Below are 20,791 nucleotides of genomic sequence, written 5' to 3' on the forward strand. Positions count from 1 at the left end.
ATATATATATATGTAGGTGTCCAAGCACCGGACCGATGCTAGGAGCGTCAGGCTAAGCTCCCGTTTTGTCAAAGCCAACCATTGTGCCTCACTTCGAGGTTCCGAGTGCGTCAAAGCCAAGGCTAGTTTGGGGTGTTTCAGATTTCCCCTTTTGCCTCTGTTCTGTAATAAATGTTGAGACTTGCACTGTACTGTTATGTTAGGGATTTGGTCCCTAACCTGAATGTCTGTATATGATGTATGTATATACTGTTTTGATTTTGAATGTGAATATGTTCATGAATGTCTTTTTGTATTCAGAATGTCACAGCTCATTGGACACCTTTTATTTACTATTTTGGCTTCTACCAGCCCCTTACTATGTATTATTGTCTTTACTGTTAAGCAGGCCTTTGGTAATCATGGATTACTGGCCGGTTATGGTGCTAAACCCATAGGAGCGGGTTTGGGTCGTGACAATAGTGGTGCTCACAAAGCTTCCGCTGAAGTCCCTGCTACAATATGAGGACTTCATAAGCAGAGTAGCACGATGGGCTGTTGTTCTAGGTCAATACGACATAGAATACAAACCAAGGATAGCAATCAAGGATCAGGTTTTGACCGACTTTCTTGCTGAGTTCACAACGAGCTTAGGTTCGAGGCCCAGACCAGCAAACCTCGACCTAGGATGCGCTGAAAAACCAGAAGAAGTATAGCTAGCACCACAAAGCTTCACACCAACAAGACAAAAGAAAGAATATGAGAAATTAAAGCCTTGCGACATCTACTTAGGCAATTTCTTCCACCTCTTTATTGATAGTAGTTCAAACTAACAAGTAGCGGGGGCAGGCGTAGTGCTGGTTTCACCAAACGGATAGATGATTAGGGTTCAAGACCTCAAACAATGAAACAGAGTACGAGACACTAATTGTCGGATTAAAACTAGCAGCAACAGTTGAAGCCGAGAAGGTGGTGGTCTATTGCGACTCCCAACTCATCGTGAATTAGGTGACGGGGGAATACGCAGACTGAGACAAGAGAATGGTGGCCTACGTCAGAGAGGTCATCAAGTTATAAGCATAATTTAAGAGTACTCGGTTGTAGCAGGTCTATCGAGAAGACAACAGCTATACTGATGCCCTGGCTAACCTTGCCAGTGCTATAAAGTTGGGTATGCCGAGAACAATAATGGTAGATTATCTATCAGGACCAAGTGTGGAACCCTTAATAATAGAATATGAGGTAATGTGCATGGAGATGGGCCCAAGCTGGATGAATGTCCTAGTCAAATTCATCAAAGATAGCCAGCTACCAGTGGACAAGAAAGAGGCACACAAGATGAGACTAAAGTCGGCCAAATTTTGCTTATGAACAGAAGACCATTTGTACAGAAGGTCCTTCATAGGACCCTGCTACGATGTGTGCATCCTTCCTAAGTAGAAGACTTCCTATATGAAATCCACGAAGGAGTTTATGGAAGCCACGTTGGAGGCAGATCCTTTGCCCACAGAGCCATATCACAAGGGTATTAGTGGCTCCACATGTAAAAAGATGCCAAAACTTTTGTTAGGAAATACGAGAAGTGTTAACAGTTTGCACCCTTGATACATCAGCCAACTGGGGATCTCAACCCTGTGTCTAGCCCTTGGTCGTTTGCCCAATGGGGCATGGATCTGATTGGGCAATTACCCAAGGTAACTGGGCAAAAAACGTTCTTATTGGTAATCACGGACTACTTTACGAAGTGGGTAGAGGCTGAGCCTCTGGCCAAAATCCGAGACGTGGATGTTAGGTATTTCATCTAGAAGAACATTACTACCAGATTCGGAATCCCAATAGTTCCCAGTTTGATAGCATGTTGATCAAGAAGTTCTGCACAAAGTAAAAGATCAAAAACTATTACTCAACCCCTAGCTTCCCTTAGAATAACGACCAAGTTGAGGCCTTCAACAAAACCATCCTGGATGGAATAAAAAAGAGGTTGGAAGTAGCCAAGGGCAATTGGGTAGAAGAATTGCTTAATGTTTTATGGGCATATCGCACTATGCTGAAAAGATCTACTGGCAAATCTCCTTTTGCCATGGCTTACGGAACTGAGGCAGTCATACCTCTAGAGATCGACATTCCTAGAATTAGAACTCAAGGAGTAGAGAATGGTATGAACGAGGCATTCCTTACCCGAGATCTTGACCTAATTGAAGAAAGAAGAGAAAGATCAGCAATTCGACTGCGGGCATACATAGAGAGACTTGCAAGGACATATAACAAGAAGGTGAATCCCAGAGAATTCTAAATTGAGGACCTCATCCAAAGAAAAGTTTTCGGTAACAGAAAAGATCCCAGTGAGGGTAAGCTTGGCCCAAATTGGTAAGGACTGTATAGAATCATTTCGTTTGCCGACGACGGAGCTTACAGGCTAAAAGACAGCAATGGCAAGGAACTGCCAAGACCATGGAATACTAGTAATTTGAAATTTTTTTATCATTAAGTTTTCAAGTTTTTGATATATAATGATTTAGCCGAAGTATTAATAAAATACTAGTACAATTTCGTCCATTATAAAATGTTGTTAAAATTTATAGCTGTTAGATAAGACTGAAAAGTCTTAAGCCGATGTTCCCAGGGTGAACAAGACAATTAACTTAAACTTGTAATGATTAAGTTGAAGAAGATGTTTCAATAAGAAACAAGACGAAACGAGCCATGATTTGGCTAGTTTGTACGAAAAACTGCGTTAAGATAGTACTCTCGGTACACTAAGGTTAAGCCTTAAGTGTTTTGTTTAGATGAGCTAAACAAGATGAGAGATAAGTTGACTGACTTGATTGCCGAAGTGCCCCCGAGTGGACGAGCCACCGTGGTATTCTTGTTTTCTTGTTGGCAACTGTTTGGTTTAATCTATTATGCCGTGTGCTCTCCAGCTAAGTTCGTTGTTTAGTTGTGAGGTCAAAAATCAACACTTACAGTTTTGATAGTACACATGTGTAAGTGTAAGTGTAAGTGTTTGTTTATTAATGGGTGTAAGTGTTTGTTTATTAAATTTAGTCTCAGTGGAGGTCGTGGACCCATTTTTTTTAGTGGGCTTGTGATTAAGGCCACGGTTTTTCGGTTTTCCTGAAGCTGGACAAATTGGATTGTTATCATGTTTGTAAAATATAAATTTGATTGTTATATATAAAAAATAATAAAATAATAAAAAATAAAATAAAATTATGTTGATTGGTTTTATTATGTTAAAATTTGAAAAAATATAAATCGTCAAACCGATTCGCATCCATTTGCCAATCCACACAATCTGCATCCGCCAATTCGGTAGACGGTTGCGGATTGATTTTCTCTAATCCACCTAGTTTCGGACGGATGACGGATTGGAGGTTTCGAGGCCACAACCGAACCGCAAACACTCCTATTAGATATATGATAGAATTATGTGGTATGCTATGTGCTAGACTTATTTATTTTGATAATTTATTTAATTATGTTTTAATTTATTTGGAAGAGAAAAATAGAATCAAAATTTATTTTGATGATTTATTTAATTATGTTTTAATTTATTTGGAAAAGAAAAATAGAATCAAAATTTATTTTGATGATTTATTTGAAAGCGAAAAATAGAATCAAAATTTATTTTGATGATTTATTTGAAAGAGAAAAAGAGAATCAACATTTATTTTGATAATTTTTTAATTATGTTTTAATTTATTTGAAAGAGAAAAATAGAATCAAAATTTATTTTGCCTCGTTATTTTTTACCTAAACCTTTATCGTAAATGTTGTTAAAATGTATTTAATATTTGATTAAATCAGGAGTTCAAACAGCCCAAAAACAGAGGTTCAAACAGCTCAACACAGCAGCAGTTCAAAAGGTTCACATGGAAGATATTCAAATTAGTAATGATGGAGTGAAAGATATTCAAATGAATACAATGGCTATAAATTTAAATAAATACAATGGCTATAAACGGCTATAAGATTCATTATATATACCAAAGCCTCTAATGTAAACAAGGTACAAAAAATCAGAAAATATTCTTTGATCTATAATCCCTTACATCTATTCTCTGAAAAATTCTCTGAGAAGTGTTTTTCAATTTTTGTTTACATCCTCTTTCAGAAATTATACACTGAGACGTATAGCTTTAAGCCCATCTTTCCTGTGTGAGGTTTATAGAAAAACTAAAGCTTCATTTTTATAGCTATCTTTGAGAGATAATTCTTGTAGCTTTCTGTGAAAGCAAAAACACATTCTTTTCAACCTTGTAAGAGTGTAGCACACTCAGTATTCTTAACTTAGAAAGTCTGTGTAAAATCCGTGGAGGATTGCTCCATTTGTAAAGAGGTTGCTAGCACCCCCGTGAAGCTAGAGCATAGTGAAAAATCTCAAGTGAAACTTGAGGAGTGAACGTAGGCTGAGTTGAAACCGAACCACTATAAATTTGTTTGGCTCTCTCTCTCTCTTATCTCTTTATTTTATTTAAATTGCCATAGCTATATTTCACATTTTCATTGTGGTAAAATCATTAACTGACATAGTTGTTAGAACACTTGTTTTAATTATTTTTATTTTATTAACTATATTTATCTATTGTGCTAGTCATAATTTTTATTAGGGTATTATTAATTTTTAATTGTAAAAACCTAATTCACCCCCCTCTTAGGTTGTCTTTTGGGTAACAATTGGTATCAGAGCCTAGACTCTCGTTTTACATTTAACCATCTGGGAGTTTCGATCCATGGCAACCTTAGCTGAAAGACAAGCCACAAATAGGCCACCATTGTTTGACGGAAACAACTATAGTCATTGGAAAGATAAGATGACCCTATACCTTCAAGCCACTGATTATGCCATGTGGATTATTGTCACCAAAGGTCCAAAAATTCTTACTAAATTAGTAGATAATAATAGTATACCTAAAACAAAAGATGAATGTGATGAGAGGGATCACAAATTATTGCAAGCCAATGCTAAAGCCAAACTCACTCTTATTTATGGATTAGACTCAAAGGAGTATAATAGAATTTCAAGTTGTGATTCGACAAAAGAAGTTTGGGACAAACTAGAGGTAACGTATGAAGGTACAAACCAAGTGAAGGAATCTCGTATTGACATGCTTGTTCGTAGTTATGAATTGTTTAAAATGAACTCTAATGAATCTATTTCAAGTATGTTTACTAGATTTACTGAAATTGTAAACTCTTTGAAATCTCTTGGCAAAATTTATACTAATAGTGAGTTGGTGAGAAAAATTCTTAGGTGTTTACCAAAGAATTGGAAAGCAAAGGTCATCGTCATTATAAAAGCCAAAGATCTCTCCACACTTAGATTGGGTGAGCTTATGGGTTCTCTTTTGACTCATGAGATCACCATGAAAGGTCATGAGGATGTTGAAAACAAAAAGAAAAGTGGAATTGCATTCAAAGCTTCATCAAATGAAGAAGAACATGAAAATTCCAGTGAGGATGGAAGCTATGCCATGTTTAGTAGAAATCTCAAAAAGCACTTCAAGAAAAACAATTATGGAGGAAGAAGACCCTTCAAGAAGAGTACAACAAAGATAACAGGAAAGAACCTATTATTTGCTATGAGTGCAAAAATCCTGGACATATGATGATGGATTGTCCAAAATTGAAAAATCATGGAAAAGATTACAAAAGAAACAAGAAGGCCATGGTAGCAACTTAGGGAAGTAAAGATGAAAGCTCGAGTGATGAAGTTAAAAATGAAGTATCCAACTTGTGTCTCATGGCTCTTGAAGATGAAGACTCTACTCAAGATGAGGTAACTATTCTTTATGAAGAACTTGAAAGTGCATTCCATGAACTACAAGATGAATTTAGAAAAGTTTGTGCCAAAAATAATGTGTTGAAGAAATCTGTTGCATCTTTATCTAGTAATGTAGAAGAATTAAAGAAAGAAAAAATTGTTTTGAAAAATGATTTTGACACCATCTCTAATGAGAAAACTGCTTTACAAAACAATTTTGATGATTTAACAAAAACACTTGAAAATTTTGTAAAAGGTAGAGATAATCTTAACATGCTTCTTGGAAATCAAAGATGTGTTTTCGATAAGGCGGGCATTGAATATGACCTTATTAAAAAACAAAAGAATCTTAATACAATTTTTGAAAAGGCACCTTTCATGACTCACCCTCACATTACTTGTCATTATTGTTGAAAGAAATGCCATTATATATCTTCCTGTCCATTCAAAAATAATATAAACATATGAATTAAAAAGATTTGGATTGTTAAGGGATCTAACAAAACTAACCAAGAAGGACCCAAGAAACTATGGGTACCAAAAACAACACTTGATTGTCATCTTGTAGGTTTGCTTTAAGTCTAAAGCTAAAGAAGGAAAGTGGTACCTTGATAGTTGATGTTTTAGACACATGACCAGAGATAAATCTTTCTTTACTAAATTATCATCCAAAGATGGAGGATTTGTTACTTTTGGAGACAATAAAAAAGGAAAAATCATCGGCATTGGTAGCATCAGTATTTCTCCTAAACCTTCTATTGAAAATGTTGTACTTGTTGATGGACTTAAGCATAACCTACTTAGTATTAGTCAATTATGTGATAAAGGTGATCGAGTTATTTTTGATAAATCACATTGCACAATTGAAAGCACAAATGATCATAAAATTTTATTCGTTGGTAATCACTATGATATTGTTTATGTTTTTTTTATCTTAATGATCTCTATGCTAGTGATGTTAAATGTTTATATGTTAATAATGAAAATAGTTGGTTATGGCATAGAAGACTTGGTCATGCTCATATGGATTTAATTGCTAAACTTTTGAGAAAAGATTTGGTCATTGGACTTCCAAAAATTAAATTTGAAAAAGATCATCTTTGTAGTGTTTGTCAACAAGGAAAACAAACTAAAACATCGTTTAAATCAAAATCTCATATTTCCACAATTAGACCTTTACAACTATTCCATATGGATTTATTTGGTCCCTCTAGGACATCCAGTCTAGGTGGTAAACATTATTGTCTTGTTATTATTGATGATTATTCAAGATTTACATGGATTATGTTTTTAGCACACAAAGATAAAACATTTTCTTCTTTCACTAAACTCTGTCGTAGAATTCAAAATGAAAAAGGGCTTTCTTATTATTAATATTCGAACTGACCATGGTAGAGAACTTAAAAATGAGAAATTTGAATTATTTTCTGATGAGCATGATATTGGTCATAATTTTTCAGCACCTAGAACCCCGCAACAAAATGGTGTAGTAGAAAGGAACACTACTAGAAAAGGGGGCATTTGACACAGAACAATTTGCGACGGTTTAAGTGCTGTCGCAAAATCTTGCTTTTTGCGACAGTTTAAGTGCCGTCACGACATTTATAGTTTTTGCGACGGAAAAAATTAGCCTGTGGCAAAAAGTAAGGCTATATGCGACGGTAAGTTAAATGTGGCAAAATTTTTCTGGTTTTAAATTTTTTTTTTCCTTTTTTGTGACGCTCTTTTGGCAATCCATCGCAAAATTTTATTTTTTTCTCTTTCATTCGCGACAGGCCTTAATATCGTCGCAAATAGTAATTCCTAAATTCACGCCAAAACCCCCTCCCACTCTCCCTCTTTCCCGATACTCCCAAATTCTCTGTTATCTCTTGAGATCAAAAAAAAAAAACCTTAATCTCACTGCTCTCTCCCTCCCTCTCACCCAGTCGTCACTCTATCTCTCTGGCGGGGGCTGCGAGGACGAGAGGAGGCGGTTGTGAAATCTGGATGCCTGCGATGAGGTTTGATAAATTAGCCTCTAACCTTCTCTTTCCCCCTCTCTCCCTCCCTCCCCCTATATCCTTTGGATCCCACGTTTCTGAACCTGTGCTCCTCTTCGCGAACACCTTCTGCTTCATCCTCTGGATTTCTGAGGTACTTTCACATCTGTGTTTCTCTTAATTTTGTTTGGTTTACTTTCAATTTTTTAAATTGAAAGTAAAGAGAGGGTTCGAAGGGGAAGGGTTTCAAACGGTGATCTCTCTTCAACGGCGAGACTAGTTCGATGGTACAACAAGACTAGTTCGGTGGTGGCAACGATCGACGGTACACGCTCATTTCATCTATTCTCTTCTCTTCGATCTGAAATCAAAAGTTTTCATGGGTGCCTTTCTATGTTGCTCGAAGTTGTTCTGGGTGCCTTTTGAATGGAATAGGGGTTTTAGTAGTGTTGTTTTTAGGGAATGTGGGAATAAGGGTTTGGATGCTTTGACTAGTGAGAGAGTATATCGAGCTACAGAAGACTCAAGTGAGGCTGATTTTTGATTTTTGCTTTCAAGAAACCCCATTACTCTTCAACTTGGACAATGATTCTATCTTTAACGAAAGCAACTGATGGAACTAATTTTCAAATCTGGTTTTGCAGATTTCAAATCTAATTCTTCCTTATTGATTTTTTTTTTTTTTTTTTTTTTTGATGATGATGATGATGATGTCTGGGTTTTTAATTTGTTAATTCGTTGGTACTACTTTCAATTTTGGAATGGTGGAACTGTGATTTTGAGTTTTCTGGGTTATGGTTATTTATTTGTGTGAATTGCTAGTTGTTCAAGTAAAGTTCTTTGTCAAATACAAAGTTTTGTTTTTTGGGATTAATGGGAGAAATACACTTTTTTTTCCTTTTTTTGGTTGTTGGTGGAATTGTGATGAGTTTGAGTTTTCTGGGTTATTTATTTGTGTGAATTGCTGGTTGTTCAAGTTCTTTGTCAAATGCACGGTTTTGTTTTTTTGGGGATTAATGGGTGAAACACACTGTACTTATGAGAACCATTAATGTGAGTGGAGTGTGTAGCTGAAATGTCGTTGAGGTTCTATTCTGTCAAATTGATAGGTTATAATTTATCAATGTAAAAGGGGAAATGAAATATTTGAAGTTAATATGATGGAGTTTTTGCAGTTTCATATTTACTAGTTCAAGTAGCTGCAAATATTTTTTAATATCTCATATTTTTATTTTGTTTCCCTTTCTCATTTTTTAGTTTAAAGTTAGTTGTCCTTTTTGTTTTGTGGCTAGTACATTGTTTCTCTTCATCTCCATTGACTTCATGGTGTCTGATAAATCTATGTGTGTACATGGCTAGGACCATGTTTTGAACTATTTTATTTTCTTAAATTCTAGAGCTCTGTTTTTGTCAAGAAGGAATTCAATGACAGCCATGACTACTTAATCATTGTTTCTCAAACTAACTTAACAAAATGGGTCTTACAAATGCTTTTTTCCATAGTCCTGATTTAGGTAGGTAGTTTTTATTTTTATTGGGGTTAGGAAATTAGCTCAAAGGTTGAACTTTTAGCTTTGGATTTGTTAGGAAATCACATTATCATGCTGTTTTTCAAGCAAGACAGTTTTTCCTGTCTGTTAATGGGAACAAGGCCCCTGGACCCAATGGCTACCCGGCTAGTTTCTTTAAGAGTTCCTGGGAGGTTGTGGGTAAGGATATTGTTGAGGCTATTAAATTTTTTTTACTTCTGGTGAACTTCTTAAGGAGTTTAATAGCACCTTGATTGGTTCTAGTATACCTAAAGCTGGGCGGTGGTTGGTTCTAGTATGCCTACTGCTGCTACTGTTTTATTGGACTCTATGCACCTTCAGCTGAGCCTATTATTAAGGTATGTTGGAACTCCATACCTCTAGAGTCATTTCTTTTTTTTTTTTTTTTTTGTTTTCCTATAGTAAGCTTGATTTGCTCCATGATAGTCCTGCATTTTGTAATTTTTTTAAGTGTTACTTTTATGTTGGATAGGACAAGAACTTCAATAATATGCCAAAGTGTGAGCATTCTGTGAAAGCTGCACGAACCGAAACAACTAAGCAGTTACATTGTTACCATAACAAAAAAAAATATACCTGTTACATTGTTGTTCTCTTTACTATTGGCTACTCTACAGCGTGATGCCATGATGGTGTTATTTTGGAAAATGGAAGTGTACATTTTGCCAGCTTGAAATATGCATGTTGCTCCTTTAGGTTTCCTCTGGATTTATTTTAATTATGGGATTGCTCCGTGTTTATAAATGGCTTACAGTATTTCTGATTTATATCCTCGTGATATATTATTCTCCTTACCAAAGAAATATATTCCTTATGTAAGTTCCCTTCTATAGAGACTGGCAGGCAGGTGAATGGTTTACAGCCCGAGTCTCTGCTTGTGGACTATTTCATATTGCTTACCCTAGTGCCTCAGAGATGTTAAAGACAAAATTACGGTCAATATACATCCAATTGTGTCAGGATGACATGCCTATGGTGAGGAGGTCTGCTGCAACAAACTTGGGGAAGTTTGCTGCAACTGTTGAACCTGCTCATCTCAAGACTGACGTCATGTCAATATTTGAGGATCTTACACAGGATGGTAAGTGCTTTTTTATATGCTAGGCCACGACAGTCTTAATTTTCCACCTTGTGATCAGGTACATATTGTGGGATGCATGGATTGGTCCAACTGTGATAAACATTTGGCAAGCTTTAGTTAGCAGATTGCCAACCTCTAGCAGCAGAGGTGATTTTTTACCCATGCTTGGAACATTCAAAGCTGGAATATTTATTGGAACCATATGATAAGGGTGGATGTGATGAATTAGGACCACAATAACTGAATATGTAACTGTAGTAGGCAATCTAAATGTGGATGAGATGAAGAATGGGGAAGAGGGATGGATAGTTGTAGGTGTAGATGCCAGCTAGCTCAGATGGTGAAATCTTCACAAAGAAAAACCAGCAAATATCCCAAGATGCACAAAATAGATAAAATCGTACTAATAAGTATTTGGACTCAAGAAATGAAGGTTTATTAGTCTATGTCGAAGACCTGGGTTGCATTGTTAAAAGACAAACTGAAAATTGAAGCTTAACAGAAAGTAAAAGATTATCAATGGAAAATTGTTGCTTTTGGTAACATGTAAAATCAAGTGGGTAATACCAAAGCTTGTCGAGAAAGCTATTAGCCTCAGAGAAACCGTGAAAGCTGCACGAACCGAAACAACTAAGCAGTTAAGGCTCTAATTATTCACATTTTCATTTTCTCCGCATGTATTGGTTAGACAATGTTGCCAGTGAGCTTCATATAGAATTCTTAATTTGTTTCCTGTAGTGGGTGTGATCTTGTTTTCTTGTTATCGTGCTTTGCATTACAATATTCTAGCCCTGTAGTACTCTCTCTTCCTTTCTTTGATTTGTCAATTTTTATTTGCACAGTAGAGAATAAATTTTTTTCATTCTGCATCTTTCTACCATTAATCACTAATGCCAGCTATTTGGAATTATGATGCAGTTGGTGCATAAAAGCATAGAACTTCATGATTGATCATTCTGGTTTTCTCTCTGACATAAAACAATGGGTCCTAAGATTTTTATATTCAAATTTTTACCTGTCCTGGAGTGTATATTCTCTTGTTACTTCTATCATTTGCTATCTATGTTTGATTTGCACACATCAAGGCATTTTTATTTCTTTATGGTCATTCCATATTCACAAACCCTCGGAGTTTGAATGGCATTGATTAGTTGAAGGATGATGGTTGACTTCTGTATGTGGTCACCTGGGTGACAGTTGGGGAACTTAGCTCCACTGCTTGGGTTAACCTGGGCAATTTGTCGAACATGATGAGAACATGTGTTTTCTTTTTATGAAAAATTTCCATATTGAGACGCTCCAATTCATTTTGCTTTTTGCTTCCGTAGGCTAAAAAAATGTCGATGACTAGAAAAAGAAAACTGTTGAGGTTCGATCTTCTGCTTGGGAAATTTCAGAGGCAGCGAAAGCATTTCTGAGTAAATTATAACAATAATTATTTTGTTCTAATGCAACTCCTTTTTTTTTCCTAGTCCAGTTGATGGGCTTTGAAGAACATTAGAAATTCACTTGGTTGAGTTTATTTTTTAGTTTATTGTTGACAGAATTCACTCGGACTTGAGTTGGTTACTTGTTCAAAGTAGCACTACAGGAAAACATAGCAAATAACACGGAGTTTTAGCGACGCCGCGCCCCCCGTCGCGAAAAACAGTTTTTTGCGACGGTAACTGCACCTGTCGCAAATACTAGACTTTAGCGACGGTACTGACCCGTCGGTAATGAAACCAAGCGGAGGGGTCGGAAATGCGGAAGTATTAGCGACGGTAAATAAAACCGTCGCAAAAAACCTGTTTTTTGAGACGGCATATATCATTTGCGACGGAAATTTGCCGTCACAAAAAAGGATTAATTCAAACGGCGCCGTTTTGCCTTCTATTTGCGACGGTGTACATCATACCGTCGCAAAAAGTCCAAAATAAAAACCCTTCTTCTTCTCGTTGGCTGCCGCGCGATGCTCCTCCCCAAATCCCTAACTTCACCCCCAAATTCCCCAAACGGCCTACGAGGAAGACAGCGGTGGTGAGGCGGCAACGGCTCCGGCGACAAGAGTGGTGCTCCGGCGACGACTCTCTCTCCCTCTGCGTATGCTCTCTCTCTCTCTCTCTCTCTCGGTCTGTGTATATATATATAAATCTGTCTATATATATATATGGAATGTATATAAATCTATATATATATATATATATATAAATCTGAAATCTGTCTATAACTGTTTAGCTATTTTTATTTTTTTAAACCATAAATCTGTATATAATATATATATATGGAATGTATATATGGAATGTATATAACTGTTTAGCTATTTTTATAACTTGATATATAAATCTGTTTAGCTATTTTTATTTTTTTAAACCATAACTTATTATTATTATTTTTTGGTGGTAATTTTATGAAAAGAAATTTGAGATTGGCGGGCTTTGTTGGTCTGTGATTCAAAAACCAGGGTAGGAAATGTATATGAGGCTGTTGGACTTGTGTGCCTAAAAATTAGGGCTTTTTTTGTGCAGTGATTAAATCACTAAATTTCAACCATAACTTATTATTATTATTTTTATTTTTTTAATTAAAACAGTGATTAGGGAAATGTATATGAGGCTGTTGGACTTGTAATTAGGGAAATGTATTAGGGAAATGTATACATGAAAAATGTATTAGGGAAACAGTAATTAATTTCAACCATATACATTAGGGAAATGTATATGAGGCTGTTGGACTTGTGTGCCTAAAAATTAGGGCTTTTTTTAAACCATAACTTATTATTATTATTATTATTATTATTTTAATTAAAACAGTGATTAAATCACTAAATTTCAACTCCATTGAACTAATAACTATCAAGTTACCTATTTTAGTTTTCGTAGTTTTGGCTCAGTAAATGCAGTTAGTAGTTTCGGCTAGTCAAACATTAAAAATATATTATTTTTGTTATTTTTTAGTTACTTGTGTTGAGTTTACGAACTTAAGAACGAAATAAATTAAACTAATACTTTAATTGTTTAAATCGTCTCAAATTATATTGGTGTTTAAGAAGATTCAATTACAAATAACCATGAGACAAACTCAATTATAAAGTTTTAATAATAATATAAACTCAATTATAAAGTCATGAAGTCATGAAGTTATAAGAGAAAATAAAAAAAATACAAAAAAAAAAAAAACAGGATTTTAACCCTTATAATAAAATAAATCTTAAATTTTTAATTTAATTAATTTAAACCTTAAATAGGAATTTTAGACATTTCGTTAATTTGCCAAATAGGATGTCGAGTGAATATTTATGTGCATGTATTATATTTAGAGTTACTTTGGTGAGATATTCTTGTGGATGTGTACAGATGATGGATAAGAGTTGGATTGATTTGCCAAATAGGATGTCGAGTGAATACATTAATGGGATTGATGAATTCCTTGTGTTTGCCTACACCAATAGGGTTGAAGGTTCGATGATCAGTTGTCCGTGTAGGAAGTGTGAGAATCGATACTATTTTGTACGAGATGGTGTACGGGAGCATCTGATTTTGAATGGTTTTTTTAAAAAATACAAACATTGGATTAATCATGGGGAATCTTACATATCTCTGCATAGTAATCGAGAGAATGAAACATTAGCTAATTTAGACATTGGAGATGATATGATTGGAATGATACAAGGGGCTATGGGAAATCCACATGCCGGTACAAGTGTTGAGGGTGATGAACCACAGGGGCCTGATCCCCGTGCATCTGAACCCCAGCTCGGTCCAAATGCAGAGACTGCAAAGTATTTCAAACTTCTTCAAGATGCACAAAGTGAATTGTATCCGGGTTGTCAGAAGTTCACATCTTTGTCATTCATTGTTCGACTTCTACATTTGAAGGTGCTTAATCAGTGGACGGACAAGTCTGTTGACATGTTGCTTGAGTTATTGAATGAGGCGTTTCCGTTGGGTGTGAAACTCCCGGACTCATATTATAAAGCTCAAAAGGTCACAACAGATTTGGGCTTCACGTATGAGACGTGGGATGCATGTCCCAACAGTTGCATGTTGTTTCGAAACGAGGACGCCAATCTTGATAAATGTGTCATATGCAACAGTTCTAGATGGAAATCAAATGGTGATGGTGGTTCAAATGGTCCTAACACAGGTGGCAAACAAGTAGCTGCAAAACAGATGAGGTATTTTCCTTTAAAGTCAAGGTTGCAGAGGTTGTTTATGTCATCCAAGACGGCCAAGTTAATGAGATGGCATGCAGAGGAACGAACTGATGATGGTGTCTTCAGGCATCCTGCTGACTCCCTTGCATGGAAAGATTTTGACCGTCGGAATATTGACTTTAGTAATGATTGCCGAAGTGTAAGGCTTGGCTTAGCATCTGATGGTTTTAACCCATTCAGGACGATGAACATAGTTCATAGCACTTGGCCTGTTGTGCTCATTCCATACAACTTGCCGCCATGGATGTGCATGAAGCAACCATTTCTAATTTTATCTGTGCTTATTGACGGCCCGAAAGGACTTGGTGACAAGATTGATGTTTATATGCAACCGTTGATTGAGGAGTTGAAAGAACTATGGAATGAGGGTGTGTCAACATTTGATGCATCAACAAATCAAATGTTTCAAATGCATGCAGCTTTACTGTGGACAATTAGTGATTTTCCTGCATACGCAAACTTGTCAGGATGGAGCACTAAAGGAGAATATGCATGTCCTTGTTGCAATAAGGAAACTACATCGTGTTGGTTGAAGCATAGTAGGAAACAATCATACTTGGGTCATCGCAGATTTTTACCTACTGGCCATAAATTCCGGAAGGATAAAGTATCATTTGATGGTAGTCGGGAAGTTAGACTCAAACCAAAATTGTTGTCTGGAACTGAGATGTTGCTACAATTAGAATCTGAGGGTATTTTAACCCAATACAATAGGGATGACCTTAAAGAGAGGCATAGGAGACAGGTAGAGAAGGAGAAAGCTGGACATCGCACCCATAGTTGGAAGAAAAAGAGTATCTTTTATGAATTGCCATATTGGGAGCACAATCTAATAAGACACAACCTCGATGTGATGCATATAGAGAAGAATGTTTGTGACAATGTGTTGTGGACAATATTAGGGGTTGCAGGAAAATCGAAGGATGGTGTTAATGCTCGGCATGATTTACAAGATATGAATATTAGAAAACCCCTACATTTGCAGTTAAGAGGGTCAAATAAAGCCTATTTACCACCAGCACAATTCACGATGACCAAGGATGAGAAAGATTTGTTCTTGAAAGTGTTGAAGGAAGTAAGAGTTCCCGACGGGTATTCATCCAATATATCACGTCATGTGCGCTTACATGATAGAAGCATTGGGGGTCTTAAGAGCCACGATAGTCATATTCTGATGCAACAACTTATTCCATTGGCTATTCGCAGATCGTTACCGAAGAATGTAATTGAACCCTTGATTGAATTGAGCAATTTCTTTAGACAATTGTGTTCGAAAGTGAATCGTGCGACGGATTTGCAATATATTAAAGATCGTATCGCTGTAACACTTTGTCATCTAGAGAAAATATTTCCTCCGAGTTTTTTTGATATAATGGAGCACTTGCCTATACATCTAGCTGATGAAGCGTTATTGGGTGGAGCGATTCAGTTTCGATGGATGTATCCAATTGAGAGGTATCTTCTTACTTTGAAGCAATACGTGCGTAATAGAGCTCGTCCTGAAGGATCAATTGCTAAAGGATATCTTATGGAAGAATGCATGAATTTTTATGCACAATATCTCAGTGATGTGGAAACCAAATCTAGTCGACCCGTGAGGAACTGTAGTGGTGCTGATAATTTGGGTCATGCTACTGGTGAAAACACCAGCTTTTATCTTGATAATACTTCTTGGGTACAAGCTCATCGGTACATCTTATGCAATACAAGCGCTGTTCAACCATTCATAAAGTAGGTTAAGTCACTCACTCAATATTTTATTATGTTTTATTGAATTTTCAACTAAAATTTTTGTATGGCTAAAATTTCAATCTACACAGCAAACACCTTGAAGTACTTAAGCTCAAAATGCCTCGTGTCGACGATCATCAACTTCGGCGTGAACATTTTGAAAATTTTCACATTTGGTTCAAGGAACATGTATGTATTTAACTCTATAGATTCTAGTTACTTAAGTCGATCTACATTTTAAATTTTACATTTCGTGTTAAATAGGTCCAAACTTTGCGAAGGACTACTGATGTCATACTTTCTGAAGAGATTATTCTATTGGCAAATGGTCCTCATAACCTGGCAAGGAGGTTCAACGGGTATATACTGAATGGGTTTCGGTATCGAGTAAAGGCCATGGATGATCGTCGAGCCACACAAAATTGTGGTGTAGCTTTGAAGGCAGATACCATAAGTTATGCTAGTCGAAAAGACAAGAATCCTCGTCTGGGGTCTGTGTACTATTATGGACAATTGACAGATATTGTTGAGATTCGATATTCCAATGAGAAGAAACATGTGTTGTTTAAGTGTGATTGGATTGACAACATTCACGGAAAGAAAGAAGATGTCTTCAATTTCACGTTGGTGAACTTCAATCATTTGTTGTACCGAGATGATCGAATTACCAATGAACCTTTCATCTTGGCGTCCCAAGCAGAGCAAGTTTGGTATGTTGCAGACCCGTTACAACCAGACTGGCAAGTCGTGGTGAAGATGTCTCAAAGAGGTTTATTTGATATGAGTTCAACTGATCCACAAATCGAGCCATACATGAGCCAACAATTGGAAGAAAATATAATGCTTCGTGATGAAGAAGTTGGTTGGGTGAGGGAAGCCGCAGAAGGGGAAACAGTTGATGTTCAAATAGGCTGATATGTAATCAACATTAGTAATTCAATTAAGGCCAAGGTTGTAGTTAATCATCAATTTCTTAATTTACTTTGTCTTTGTAATTGTATTAGTTCAAATCATGTCATATTATAGTTGATGACAAACCATTGTCTATGTTTCTAATGTCAATTAATGTTATATTGCTTGAAGATTATTATGGGAAGGAAGAGGAAGCCTGATCATCCCCGGCGCATGATGTCTGATGTGCTACATAACAGGACATCAGTAGCACCACCATTAGAGGAGGCATCACATCGGCCAGCATCGGAGGGGCCATTAGTGCCACCACCATCTGAGGGGCCATTACCACTGTATCGACCACCATCAGTGGCACCACAGCAGCTACCATGTACTCGGCCTCCACGCCTACCATCGGTGCGTCCACCATCAATGGCACCACAGCAGCTATCATCATCAGCTTATGAGCCATCCGCAGGTATTTAAATTTGCTTTGATTTGCTTGAAAATTATTTACACATACATTTATTTATGCTCATTATATATAACTTGTTTATTCTCATTGTATTTTGCAGACCCTTCGACTTCTTCACAGCCCACATCAGGTTTATTTGATATGATTTGTATTCACATTATTTAAATTTGCATTTGGTTGTTACCATTGCATATTGTTTATTATTATTGTATATCGCAGGTCATGTTAGTTCTTCATCAACCTCGACTAGGCGTGGTAGAGGATATGCCAAGGGCATTAAAGAGTGGGGTACTGGTAAAAAGTTGCACATACAATTTGATGGAAATTACTGCCCAATAGGGGATAACGTGGCCAAGTTAACTACTCAACTTGGCATTATTGTCCGGAATGGTAACATTGTTCCTCTTACTTTTGTTGACTGGAACAGTGTGCCTGATGATATTGTTGATGCTATCTGGAAGGATGTGAAGGTAAAAGTATATTTTTGTCCACAAATTCGAATTCCAAATTTGTGTTATACTTAGCCTTAAACTTTGTGTTTTATAGGACAATTTGAATATATGTCCAGAGGAGTACAAGCCAATCTGCATGAAAAACTGCAACAGCATATGGAAGGATCACAAGAACAAGCTTAAGGCTAAGTATTTCAAGCCTAGAAGCTCTGATCCTAATCTGAAGGATGATGTTCCTATGAACGTTGTGCCAAGCCAGTGGGAACAACTTGTAGAGTATTGGCGTACTTCCGATACTGAGGTATACAATTACATTATATTTATGATATGTAAACATACAAATCATATTTACATACTTACATTTGTTGAACTTGTTATAGAAAATTGCAAGTAGGAACGCTAAAAATCGGCGAGCTCACGGCATAGCTCATACCACAGGGCGTACTACTTTCTCTCAGATACGGCATGAGGTTTGCATTTTATTGTTTTATTTTTCTATATAAATAAACATTGTATATTTGCAAATTATTTGGATTCTAATTTTCATATTTCTAAAAAAAAATTTAGATGACCAGTAAGGGGGAGTCTACTGATAAGATGAATGTTTGGCTTATGACACGTAGAGTAGATGACCCAGAGGTTATCCAGACCTTGGTAGTTTCCAAACACCTTTGATTGTATTTAAAGTTTATTTTTTGTGTGTCAACCATCTTAATTTCGCGTATACTTGTGTGTCTTATTCAATACAGGATGAGTTTAATCGTCAACTCTCTATGCTACCTGAGGATGGTCGGACTTTGGAGGCTAGGAATGCCATTTTCCATGAGTTGATAGGTCATGACAGACATGGATATTGTCGCACATACGGGAGAATCGTGCCTCGGAGAGTGGTGTATAAGGATGGTGCTGGGCCATCACAGTCAACACCCCATCCATCGACTATTGATCAGATCACGCAGCAAGTTCGTGCTGAGCTAAGGGATGAGTTGAGGGAGGAGCTGCGAGCAGAGTTCTCTACACATTTGCAGCAGATGAGAGCTGAGATGATGGCCCTTGTGTCACAGGGGGCGAGTGTGGATCCCAACAGACAGGTTCCATATAAACATCACAACTGTTTGATAGTTCAATTTTCACTCAAGATTATGTATGAAATTCGAATATGATTAACACATTACGTATTAAACAGGTTCCTGATGCATCGAGTGGCCACCGGGCATTTAGGGAATCTGCAGAAGACGAGAATCCATATACACCACCACCAGAAGATTAGGTATAAAATTTATCTTTGCATTCTAAGCTAAAATGCATCTTTGCGTTCTTTACTTGAATTCGAGGCGTTAACGCCCCAAAATCACCAAACGGCGTCGGTTTAGCACGAAACTTGGCACACACGACCGCCTAGGCACGAGAGACTTGTGGGAGAAGACGGGGCTCGAATCGGGTTCCCGGTTTGGGAGTTAGAGTCGGATTTCACTTTAGGCAAACTACTTCTTTAAGAAACTTGAATTCGAGGCGTTAACGACCCAAAATCACCAAACGGCGTCGGTTTAGCACGAAACTTGGCACACACGACCGCCTAGGCACGAGAGACTTGTGGGAGAAGACGGGGCTCGAATCGGGTTCCCGGTTTGGGAGTTAGAGCCGGATTTCAGTTTAGGCAAACTACTTCCTTAAGAAACTTGAATTCGAGGCGTTAACGCCCCAAAATCACCAAACGGCGTCGGTTTAGCATGAAACTTGGCACACACGACCGCCTAGGCACGAGAGACTTGTGGGAGAAGACGGGGCTCGAATCGGGTTCCCGGTTTGGGAGTTAGAGCCGGATTTCACTTTAGGCAAACTACTTCCTTAAGAAACTTGAATTCGAGGCGTTAACGCCCCAAAATCACCAAACGGCGTCGGTTTAGCACAAAACTTGGCACACACGACCGCCTAGGCACAAGAGACTTGTGGGAGAAGACGGGGCTCGAATCGGGTTCCCGGTTTGGGAGTTAGAGTCGGATTTCACTTTAGGCAAACTACTTCTTTAAGAAACTTGAATTCGAGGCGTTAACGACCCAAAATCACCAAACGGCGTCGGTTTAGCACGAAACTTGGCACACACGACCGCCTAGGCACGAGAGACTTGTGGGAGAAGACGGGGCTCGAATCGGGTTCCCGGTTTGGGAGTTAGAGCCGGATTTCACTTTAGGCAAACTACTTCCTTAAGAAACTTGAATTCGAGGCGTTAACGACCCAAAATCACCAAACGGCGTCGGTTTAGCACGAAACTTGGCACACACGACCGCCTAGGCACGAGAGACTTGTGGGAGAAGACGGGGCTCGAATCGGGTTCCCGGTTTGGGAGTTAGAGTCGGATTTCACTTTAGGCAAACTACTTCTTTAAGAAACTTGAATTCGAGGCGTTAACGACCCAAAATCACCAAACGGCGTCGGTTTAGCACGAAACTTGGCACACACGACCGCCTAGGCACGAGAGACTTGTGGGAGAAGACGGGGCTCGAATCGGGTTCCCGGTTTGGGAGTTAGAGCAGGATTTCACTTTAGGCAAACTACTTCCTTAAGAAACTTGAATTCGAGGCGTTAACGCCCCAAAATCACCAAACGGCGTCGGTTTAGCACGAAACTTGGCACACACTACCGCCTAGGCACGAGAGACTTGTGGGAGAAGACGGGGCTCGAATCGGGTTC

The 20,791-nt window shown here is 37.6% G+C and overlaps 3 protein-coding genes across 3 annotated transcripts; all 3 read left to right on the top strand.

Annotated features, from left to right (window-relative positions):
* Positions 1-1,167: 1,167 nt before the first annotated feature.
* LOC145821511 (uncharacterized) lies at positions 1,168-2,272 on the top strand. The gene is made up of 3 exons (XM_082918033.1): positions 1,168-1,221; positions 1,593-1,673; positions 1,904-2,272. Exons 1-3 carry the CDS (start codon positions 1,168-1,170, stop codon positions 2,270-2,272), a joined length of 504 nt encoding a protein of 167 aa, XP_082774159.1.
* Positions 2,273-16,674: 14,402 nt separating this feature from the next.
* LOC145820998 (uncharacterized) lies at positions 16,675-17,622 on the top strand. The gene is made up of 2 exons (XM_082917629.1): positions 16,675-17,233; positions 17,366-17,622. Exon 1 carries the CDS (start codon positions 16,679-16,681, stop codon positions 17,195-17,197), a length of 519 nt encoding a protein of 172 aa, XP_082773755.1. The 5' UTR covers positions 16,675-16,678; the 3' UTR covers positions 17,198-17,233; positions 17,366-17,622.
* Positions 17,623-18,484: 862 nt separating this feature from the next.
* On the top strand, positions 18,485-19,370 carry LOC145820999 (uncharacterized). The gene is made up of 4 exons (XM_082917630.1): positions 18,485-18,570; positions 18,668-18,754; positions 18,850-19,191; positions 19,287-19,370. Exons 2-4 carry the CDS (start codon positions 18,668-18,670, stop codon positions 19,368-19,370), a joined length of 513 nt encoding a protein of 170 aa, XP_082773756.1. The 5' UTR covers positions 18,485-18,570.
* The last annotated feature ends 1,421 nt before the right edge of the window (positions 19,371-20,791 follow it).

This window comes from Camellia sinensis, chromosome 3, assembly GCF_055761805.1.
Source record: "Camellia sinensis isolate YWXY chromosome 3, ASM5576180v1, whole genome shotgun sequence".
NCBI classification, from domain to species: Eukaryota; Viridiplantae; Streptophyta; class Magnoliopsida; order Ericales; family Theaceae; genus Camellia; species Camellia sinensis.

Coding starts and splice junctions, on each gene's coding strand:
- LOC145821511 (XM_082918033.1), top strand. CDS start 1,168: ATGGTAGATTATCTATCAGGACCAAGTGTGGAACCCTTAATAATAGAA. Junction 1,222..1,592: donor CCTTAATAATAGAATATGAG/GTAATGTGCATG, acceptor TTGATACATCAG/CCAACTGGGGATCTCAACCC. Junction 1,674..1,903: donor TGATTGGGCAATTACCCAAG/GTAACTGGGCAA, acceptor AGCTTCCCTTAG/AATAACGACCAAGTTGAGGC.
- LOC145820998 (XM_082917629.1), top strand. CDS start 16,679: ATGGATGATCGTCGAGCCACACAAAATTGTGGTGTAGCTTTGAAGGCA.
- LOC145820999 (XM_082917630.1), top strand. CDS start 18,668: ATGACCAGTAAGGGGGAGTCTACTGATAAGATGAATGTTTGGCTTATG. Junction 18,755..18,849: donor CAGAGGTTATCCAGACCTTG/GTAGTTTCCAAA, acceptor TATTCAATACAG/GATGAGTTTAATCGTCAACT. Junction 19,192..19,286: donor GTGTGGATCCCAACAGACAG/GTTCCATATAAA, acceptor CGTATTAAACAG/GTTCCTGATGCATCGAGTGG.